This window comes from Electrona antarctica (assembly GCF_951216825.1).
Source record: "Electrona antarctica genome assembly, chromosome: 1".
NCBI lineage: Eukaryota > Metazoa > Chordata > Actinopteri > Myctophiformes > Myctophidae > Electrona > Electrona antarctica.
In genome coordinates, this window is record NC_136806.1 from 16,664,119 (window position 1) to 16,674,345 (window position 10,227).

At 44.6% G+C, this 10,227-nt stretch overlaps 2 protein-coding genes across 2 annotated transcripts; both read left to right on the forward strand.

Moving 5' to 3' along the window:
- Nucleotides 1–1,538: 1,538 nt before the first annotated feature.
- LOC306916561 (CMP-N-acetylneuraminate-beta-1,4-galactoside alpha-2,3-sialyltransferase-like) lies at nucleotides 1,539–2,576 on the forward strand (the record flags this gene model as incomplete). The annotated part of the gene is made up of 1 exon (XM_079494478.1): nucleotides 1,539–2,576. The coding sequence occupies one exon, from the start codon at nucleotides 1,539–1,541 to the stop codon at nucleotides 2,478–2,480; it is 942 nt and encodes a 313-aa protein (XP_079350604.1). The 3' UTR covers nucleotides 2,481–2,576.
- Nucleotides 2,577–8,480: 5,904 nt separating this feature from the next.
- Nucleotides 8,481–9,449, forward strand: LOC306916637 (CMP-N-acetylneuraminate-beta-1,4-galactoside alpha-2,3-sialyltransferase-like; the record flags this gene model as incomplete). The annotated part of the gene is made up of 1 exon (XM_079494603.1): nucleotides 8,481–9,449. The coding sequence occupies one exon, from the start codon at nucleotides 8,481–8,483 to the stop codon at nucleotides 9,351–9,353; it is 873 nt and encodes a 290-aa protein (XP_079350729.1). The 3' UTR covers nucleotides 9,354–9,449.
- Between the last annotated feature and the right edge of the window lie 778 nt (nucleotides 9,450–10,227).

Below are 10,227 nucleotides of genomic sequence, written 5' to 3' on the forward strand. Positions count from 1 at the left end.
AGCAAGTGATTAGAAAATAACAAGCTGTGATATGTCTTCTTTTATATTTGTGAACCTATGACATATGACAAAGGTCTCAATTGTTCAGAAATAATGTTTGTTCACGAGCTGGTCCAGCCGGCTCCATTCACTGCCATGTATTCATTGAACTTCCGGTGTGAGATTTGCCTCCCATGAAAGCGTCCATGAAAGTGTTATGGCGCGTACCATGACGTCAGCGGTGTCTCTTCCTTCTGTAAGCTTCCTTGGCGCAAAGGCAGAATACAGAAAGCCACGTGCACAACAGAAGGTATAGACACCGCATTGCATTCATTAGATTTGACAATAAATGGGACAAGATTTATAAAGCACGAAAACAAAGTTTAAATTGTCTGGGGGATAACATTACATTATTACGAACATCAATGCATCGAGTTATGAGCCGAGATTTGGGGGGACGTTCCACCCGAGATCATCAAAGAGGTTCAATAACAAGAGATGAAACTCCCAATAGGTCCCATAGTAACAACTAGCACCCAATGTCTCCACCATTTTGGTGTGATGACACAACTTCGGGTTGCTTTAAAAAAAAAAACCTGGATTAGGAGAAACGAGTCATTCTTTCCGCCATGCTCATTCTTTTGAGGGACATACACACACACGGGTACTAACAACTGTGCCATACTGTACGGTACTGTACTGTGCGTACTGTACAATACTGTCCCGTACTGTGCTCTACTGCAGCCTACTGTACTGTACCATACTGTACTGCACTGTGCTGTACCATACCATACTGTGCCATACTGTACTGTAGCGAACTGTACAGTATTGTGCCTTATCATACTGTACAGTACTGTGCTGTACCTTAGTGTACAGGGCTGTACTGTACCATACTGTACCGTAGCATACTGTGCTGTACCATACTGCTGCACCCTGTGTATGTGTGTGCGCGTGCGTGCAGTGAAAAGAGGAAGGGGCGGGGAATGGGGAATTTGTGATGTAATTTGCATCACAGCGAAATGTTGTGCAATAACAGTGTGTTTGACAAAAGTCATATTTGTACACTAAATAGTGCATATGGATTCGGGTGGCGTGCAGGATTTTTAGTGTTTGGAGAGATGTGTGCTAACGGAGTGGTTTGGTAGGAGAAGGCGAACGGATAAACGACCATGTGCTTGTGTACCCCCTTTCCATTAGGGTAGAAGTATGTATGACAATCCCTATATTTGGTCCAGGTTGACCTAGTGCTGATATCAGATAGATATGGTAGAACCCATATATGGATAGATCTAACAGGCTTAGTCATCATGACAAGCCTAGTCGGAGGATATATAACTGGGGTTTTCTACATAGTGGCAGCAGTCGAAGCATCCTGGTTTAATCTCTAATTGAACACCATTGCGGCGGGTTCTACTAAGTAAATCGGCAATAGAGATTTGAGCTATTTAATATCAGCACTCCGATAGAACCATTTAAGTGCACCTATATTCTGTGCACCTCACCGTGAAACCATCACCAGAGGGGCGCTCTCGCTCTCTAGGCCCCAGTCTTCTAAGATCATGCATCTTAGGAAGGCTGTGCGAATCGTCTCCCTGGGAATTTTTGTTTTCATTCTGGCGGCCCTGGGTGTCTGTGCCATGACGAGTGTCTTGAAGTGGAGGACAGGTCATGATGAAGGACCTGTGCCCATTCCCATGTTCCTCGATTCGGACTTTAAGCGATTCCCCAACATCAGTGATTGTGGCCTTCCATTTGGAGTCAATTCACATGAAGAGAAGATCCAGGACATTCTTTCGGCTACAGGAAGCTACAGTTTAGGGGAGGACCTGGATAGTTTGGAAAAAAAGAGTTGCATCATCATCGGTAACGGAGGCATTCTGACCAACAAGTCTCTGGGCCAGGTGATCGATACGTTTGATGTTGTTGTGAGGTTGAACGCAGCGCCGGTGAAAGTGTATGAGACGGACGTGGGCTCCAAGACTACCATGCGCATCTTATACCCCGAAAGCTGTCCCGAGAAGACGGAGCAGATAGAGGACCAGTCGCTGTTTGTCCTCTTGGCATTTTCTGTTAAAGACCTTGAGTGGTTTCGACATATGGTCTTGAAGACGATGCCTACAGTGCAATTCTGGAAGCCAGTGGCACAGCACGTACCAAGAAAGCCAGGCGACATGCGGATGCTGAACCCCTACTTTATCAAGGAGGCCTCTTTCCAGCTCATTGGCTTGCCGTACAACGATTGTCTGCCCGTTTGGGGTCAGGATGCCAATGTTCCCACCTCAGGGGCAGTTGCCATAACGATGGCCCTCCATCACTGTGACCGAGTGGCTGTGGCTGGTTTTGGCTACAACATGAGCGACCCCGATGCCGCTTTGCACTACTACGAAAACCTCAAAATGTCAGCAGCAAGTCCCAATCATAACATAGTGAAAGAAAAGCAGTTTCTGGCGAAACTTGTGAAGACTGGAGCTATCGAGGACCTGACCTTGGGCATCATGTAGTAATTTGTCTCGCGTTACCATTGACTCTCGCAATTTCCAAATGCTTCATCATAGTCTGGACCAACGGAAGAGCTATCATGATTCATGAGTAAGCGATTAAGCAATATTACACGAGAGGGTGTGGGTTCACTTCAGTGATGCTTGTGGAACTCGACTTCGTCTCGTTCCTCACCGCATCCCTGTCGTGGCAATAATCACGAGTGTAATATTGCAATTATACAACAGTTACCCTTAAAACTAAGAAAATCGCTGAAAGAATATTTTTTTTTAATGACAGATGTAGTCACTACGACCACAAATGTCCCAAGAAACTAGCTAGCCTAGCCACCGAGTTTGCTAGCGCTCTGGGAAAACAGAGCAGCTGAATTCTTTGTTTTGATTAGGTGGTGAATGGTGCTGGTTTAACCCACGGCTAGAAGGCTGTATCAACCAATCAGATTGCTTCCTTGAAACGACCTGTGGTATAATAAAGTGGAGCCTCCTCCCCCCCCTCCCCTTCGTCGCGCACATTTATTCTAATATGGCAGCTGCCAGGGGGTCTTGTCTGTCATAGGACGGTGTCTGAGGGTCTTGTCCATCAGAGGACGCTGCCAGATGGAAATTGCACAAGCGCCAGCATATCGATCCGTTCAACACCACGGAGAGCGCCCTGGATTAGGAGAAACGAGTCATTCTTTCCGCCATGCTCATTCTTTTGAGGGACATACACACACACGGGTACTAACAAAGCCAGTTGTTGGAGTGGTTTGCACCACTCAAAAAAGAAGAGAGAAAACAAAACATTTCGGGTGGAGTCCCGTAAACGAATCAACTAAATTGATTTAAACAACAATCGCAGTACAATAGGAAAAGTAGCCAACACAGCCACGTTATGAGTTTGTAGAATGGCCATTTGTTAATTTTACACGACACCAATAAGCAGACAAATGGGTGCATATCTTTGGTCCGACGTACAGTCTGACACGCAATAGTCCGACACCCTACCCAAACCGCCCACAGACGCCACGGGTGAGTCTTAAACCCGGTAAGACCCAACGATGCTTCTCGGTAACATTTTTGACCACTCCTACAACTGGCTTTGTTAGTTTGTCTGTCTTTTCGTGTGATTTCATTACGTCAGACATTACATCAGACCACAGCTGATCAGTCTATATAAGACCTTACACCACTCAGTTCACACGGGTGTGATTTGTTAGTTAGTACAAAGTAGTACCCGGGTCTTCCGGCAACGACTGTTGCATGTCGGACTGTTAATACGTCGGACCAACGCATGCGCCCCCAGGACAATCTGTTTGCTATATATCTGCAAACAATAACTTCACCTACAAGGATTGATTGATCATAAAACATTATTTAATTCTGCACACTGTACACCATGTAGTATACTGTACATTCATGTTCACTGATGCCATGTTAATAATAATACTGAGAGCCTGAGGCGACAGGAAGAGCACATGACCAATTATTAAAGACTTGTCAAAGTGTCGACACAGCAAACGTGTAATCAAATAATTACCATAGACACACAGGAATAAAGCACAACACACACTTTAAATATAAACAACCAAAAATAATTACAGTAGAAAATGTTCAAAAGTCTGTGCAAACACACTTCAAATGTCAAAACAGAAAAGGCTCTTTTTTTTGGTCATTCAACAAATCACTGACTGCGTAGGCTATCCTCAGTTTAGACAGAATCAAAAATAATGGCTACATTGTGACACGAGGTCACATCAAATGGAAAGAATGCTGTACCCTAGCATTTAACATTTTTGTATACCGTAGATTAAAACTCAAGATGTATAATAATTGCGTATTCCAAAAGACACCAAAAGCTGTTTCAATGTTGTGTTTTAATAAATAATTATAAATTATAAAAAAAAACAAATCCACTATTAAAAACAGATCACACCCATTATGGTCATGCTTGGCCTTTTAGTAATACTTTAAAATAACTTACGTTCTGGTTACTTACTTTTCAGTCATAATTCATAATGGGCCCGGTTCACAAAGCTGTTTACACCCATATTTTGGGTGTAAAGGAGTTTTCCAAACTTCCCACGTTAGTAGTTTAGAATAAGGAATTCCAATGACATACAGTACACAGCAAGCTATGGATCCGTGCAAGTCTGCATCCGAGCAGACTTGAGAAAGAGCGGCTCTCCGCAAAATTCACAGACAAAAAAGAAAAAAGGATTACTGAAGCAGACAACTAACATGGGAAGATTGGAAAGTTCCTTTAGAGTCTAAAGTTTAGACCCAACATATGGGTGTAAACAGCTTAGTGAATCGGGCCAAATGGATCATAAATATCATATGCAAATTAAACACTTCACCACATAAGAACACTGCGTGATGATTACAACGCATTACAGTGACAGCAGCAGTCCACTGATTTGGAGCTTATTCATAGACATTCACAAAATAAAAGTAAAAAGTGCATGACTAGTTTTTACTCAGTGATAAATTCATTGTGGTCCACTATTCACCAAGGCCATGTTGGAGACATCGAGTTTACCCGAGCTTTTGAGAACATATCCTTAAAATGGCCTTCAAACATCCTTAAATAGCCTACCTGCTCTCACACAGGCAGTCACATTCAAAGTGTTGTTTCCTTTAAGTCCTTTTTAGAATCGGCGCTTTTTGCTCCTCCAGCTGAACTTGAAGCACGCTTGATGCCGTCATCCACTCCCTCTGTAGTGTGTGTCGTTGAGCTTCCGCTGATGGATCCATCGTCTCCCTCTGGATCCACCCGCTCTTCGTCCGAGGGCAGCCGGAGGAACACGGGCATCGTCAGGTGTTCTTTGGTCAGGAGACCTCGCTGATCATCAGCCCTGAACTGTGCCTTAGACAACATATCCATTAGCCCTGACAGAAAGAGAAAATGTCCTTCAACGCAAGTCAAATCATAATTATTCTAAACTATATAATACGGTACTGAAAGTACTTTAGAATGCCATGGATGACTAACCGGTCAATCACTTTGAGTAGAGGGCAATTAATTACCACTGCACTCATTTCAATATGTGGAGTAAAAGCAAGAGATGAAGGACTCATTTTTGGGTCATTTATTTTTGGACATTTAGTCCATCCTCTGTTGGTCAAAGAACTCATCTTAAAGGACAACTCCAGACTAAATGACGTAGGCTCATTTTCCTACTTATATTGACCCCCAATGACTTTGGCTATTTTTGCCAAATGCTCCCGTCATCCAGTTTCCATGCAGGCATGCAGAATTTGGCATAAGAAATGTTTCTGCCTTTGCCAGATGCTTCTTTTGTGATTTCCTTTTTGGCACAAAGAGCTTTGTATTTTGAGTTCTTACTAATACCAAGAAGGATTTACAGATTGACACTGTCTCGCTGTGAAAGACAGGGAGACAGACAGAAATTGCTAAGTTCATGATTCGATTATGTTGTCAACAGCTACCGGCACAATTCAGGGTGGAAGGGAACCTAAGATTTATCCCTAATTCAGTCAGCCCACAAAGATGAACACAGGACCATGTTGACCTGCCCCCCAGCAATCAGATCTAGAAAATTAACCACATGAACCCCAGTGTCCCCATTCTGGGCATGTCATAAAAGGTGAACTTTCTGTAACAATAGGCCAACATTCAGCGAAAATAGTAGATCTACAAGCTCATAACACAAAGCTCTGTCCATGGTAAGCTTCAAGTTGTGAGCTTGTAGATCGGTTATTTTCGGCGAAGAGATTTGGTGTAAAGGGTTCAAAGGAGAGGGCCAATTTAGCATAGGGCCCTGGTCAACAAAGTATTTAGGGTTTAAGTGGTTAAGAAAGGACGGCAACTAGATCAACATACTGGGGGGCCTACCATCTATGTCGTTCTTACTGGGCTTGGGCTGGTTCTTGGCACAGCCAGACTCCGGGCATGACTGGATCTCCGCGCCCCCAGCAGCCGATCCCCGTTCCTGGCACAAAGCAAGGTATATGGAAAGGAGGTAAGGTCACAAACGCCATTTTCGCAGTCATGCAATTCCAGACGGCAGATTCGTCGCGCAATGGGAGCCAAACTACACCCGGAAGTTTGGTGTAATCACTGGAATGCATTGTGAGAGCCCAGTGACCAGCTCATGAACAAACACTATGATCTGATCAATTCTGAATGACTGAGAGCTGAGACATTTTGTAAAGTAATCGCTTCTGGAAAATAACAAGACAAATAACACACTCCGCTGTGTGTCCACTTTTTGATGTTATAGAGGTATCTAAAGAGCACAAAGTACCTTTCTGAACATACCAAGTATCTCGATACCTGCAACCGTTTCCTGCCTGGCAGGCGAATCTCGCGATACCTCAGAGACGGAAACGATACCCACCGCCGTTTAGATGCTCCATAAAATGATGTACTACTGTGCACATCGAACAGCAAGTGATTAGAAAATAACAAGCTGTGATATGTCTTCTTTTATATTTGTGAACCTATGACATATGACAAAGGTCTCAATTGTTCAGAAATAATGTTTGTTCACGAGCTGGTCCAGCCGGCTCCATTCACTGCCATGTATTCATTGAACTTCCGGTGTGAGATTTGCCTCCCATGAAAGCGTCCATGAAAGTGTTATGGCGCGTACCATGACGTCAGCGGTGTCTCTTCCTTCTGTAAGCTTCCTTGGCGCAAAGGCAGAATACAGAAAGCCACGTGCACAACAGAAGGTATAGACACCGCATTGCATTCATTAGATTTGACAATAAATGGGACAAGATTTATAAAGCACGAAAACAAAGTTTAAATTGTCTGGGGGATAACATTACATTATTACGAACATCAATGCATCGAGTTATGAGCCGAGATTTGGGGGGACGTTCCACCCGAGATCATCAAAGAGGTTCAATAACAAGAGATGAAACTCCCAATAGGTCCCATAGTAACAACTAGCACCCAATGTCTCCACCATTTTGGTGTGATGACACAACTTCGGGTTGCTTTAAAAAAAAAAACCTGGATTAGGAGAAACGAGTCATTCTTTCCGCCATGCTCATTCTTTTGAGGGACATACACACACACGGGTACTAACAACTGTGCCATACTGTACGGTACTGTACTGTGCGTACTGTACAATACTGTCCCGTACTGTGCTCTACTGCAGCCTACTGTACTGTACCATACTGTACTGCACTGTGCTGTACCATACCATACTGTGCCATACTGTACTGTAGCGAACTGTACAGTATTGTGCCTTATCATACTGTACAGTACTGTGCTGTACCTTAGTGTACAGGGCTGTACTGTACCATACTGTACCGTAGCATACTGTGCTGTACCATACTGCTGCACCCTGTGTATGTGTGTGCGCGTGCGTGCAGTGAAAAGAGGAAGGGGCGGGGAATGGGGAATTTGTGATGTAATTTGCATCACAGCGAAATGTTGTGCAATAACAGTGTGTTTGACAAAAGTCATATTTGTACACTAAATAGTGCATATGGATTCGGGTGGCGTGCAGGATTTTTAGTGTTTGGAGAGATGTGTGCTAACGGAGTGGTTTGGTAGGAGAAGGCGAACGGATAAACGACCATGTGCTTGTGTACCCCCTTTCCATTAGGGTAGAAGTATGTATGACAATCCCTATATTTGGTCCAGGTTGACCTAGTGCTGATATCAGATAGATATGGTAGAACCCATATATGGATAGATCTAACAGGCTTAGTCATCATGACAAGCCTAGTCGGAGGATATATAACTGGGTTTTCTACATAGTGGCAGCAGTCGAAGCATCCTGGTTTAATCTCTAATTGAACACCATTGCGGCGGGTTCTACTAAGTAAATCGGCAATAGAGATTTGAGCTATTTAATATCAGCACTCCGATAGAACCATTTAAGTGCACCTATATTCTGTGCACCTCACCGTGAAACCATCACCAGAGGGGCGCTCTCGCTCTCTAGGCCCCAGTCTAAGATCATGCATCTTAGGAAAGCTGTGCTAATCGTCTCCCTGGGAATTTTTTTTTCCATTCTGGCGGCCCTGGGTGTCTGTGCCATGACGAGTGACTTGAAGTGGAGGACAGGTCATGATGAAGGACCTGTGCCCATTCCCATGTTCCTCGATTCGGACTTTAAGCGATTCCCCAACATCAGTGATTGTGGCCTTCCATTTGGAGTCAATTCACATGAAGAGAAGATCCAGGACATTCTTTCGGCTACAGGAAGCTACAGTTTAGGGGAGGACCTGGATAGTTTGGAAAAAAAGAGTTGCATCATCATCGGTAACGGAGGCATTCTGACCAACAAGTCTCTGGGCCAGGTGATCGATACGTTTGATGTTGTTGTGAGGTTGAACGCAGCGCCGGTGAAAGCGTATGAGACGGACGTGGGCTCCAAGACTACCATGCGCATCTTATACCCCGAAAGCTGTCCCGAGAAGACGGAGCAGATAGAGGACCAGTCGCTGTTTGTCCTCTTGGCATTTTCTGTTAAAGACCTTGAGTGGTTTCGACATATGGTCTTGAAGACGATGCCTACAGTGCAATTCTGGAAGCCAGTGGCACAGCACGTACCAAGAAAGCCAGGCGACATGCGGATGCTGAACCCCTACTTTATCAAGGAGGCCTCTTTCCAGCTCATTGGCTTGCCGTACAACGATTGTCTGCCCGTTTGGGCAGACAATGGTCAGGATGCCAATGTTCCCACCTCAGGGGCAGTTGCCATAACGATGGCCCTCCATCACTGTGACCGAGTGGCTGTGGCTGGTTTTGGCTACAACATGAGCGACCCCGATGCCGCTTTGCACTACTACGAAAACCTCAAAATGTCAGCAGCAAGTCCCAATCATAACATAGTGAAAGAAAAGCAGTTTCTGGCGAAACTTGTGAAGACTGGAGCTATCGAGGACCTGACCTTGGGCATCATGTAGTAATTTGTCTCGCGTTACCATTGACTCTCGCAATTTCCAAATGCTTCATCATAGTCTGGACCAACGGAAGAGCTATCATGATTCATGAGTAAGCGATTAAGCAATATTACACGAGAGGGTGTGGGTTCACTTCAGTGATGCTTGCGGAACTCGACTTCGTCTCGTTCCTCACCGCATCCCTGTCGTGGCAATAATCACGAGTGTAATATTGCAATTATACAACAGTTACCCTTAAAACTAAGAAAATCGCTGAAAGAATATTTTTTTTTAATGACAGATGTAGTCACTACGACCACAAATGTCCCAAGAAACTAGCTAGCCTAGCCACCGAGTTTGCTAGCGCTCTGGGAAAACAGAGCAGCTGAATTCTTTGTTTTGATTAGGTGGTGAATGGTGCTGGTTTAACCCACGGCTAGAAGGCTGTATCAACCAATCAGATTGCTTCCTTGAAACGACCTGTGGTATAATAAAGTGGAGCCTCCTCCCCCCCCTCCCCTTCGTCGCGCACATTTATTCTAATATGGCAGCTGCCAGGGGGTCTTGTCTGTCATAGGACGGTGTCTGAGGGTCTTGTCCATCAGAGGACGCTGCCAGATGGAAATTGCACAAGCGCCAGCATATCGATCCGTTCAACACCACGGAGAGCGCCCTGGATTAGGAGAAACGAGTCATTCTTTCCGCCATGCTCATTCTTTTGAGGGACATACACACACACGGGTACTAACAAAGCCAGTTGTTGGAGTGGTTTGCACCACTCAAAAAAGAAGAGAGAAAACAAAACATTTCGGGTGGAGTCCCGTAAACGAATCAACTAAATTGATTTAAACAACAATCGCAGTACAATAGGAAAAGTAGCCAACACAGCCACGTTATG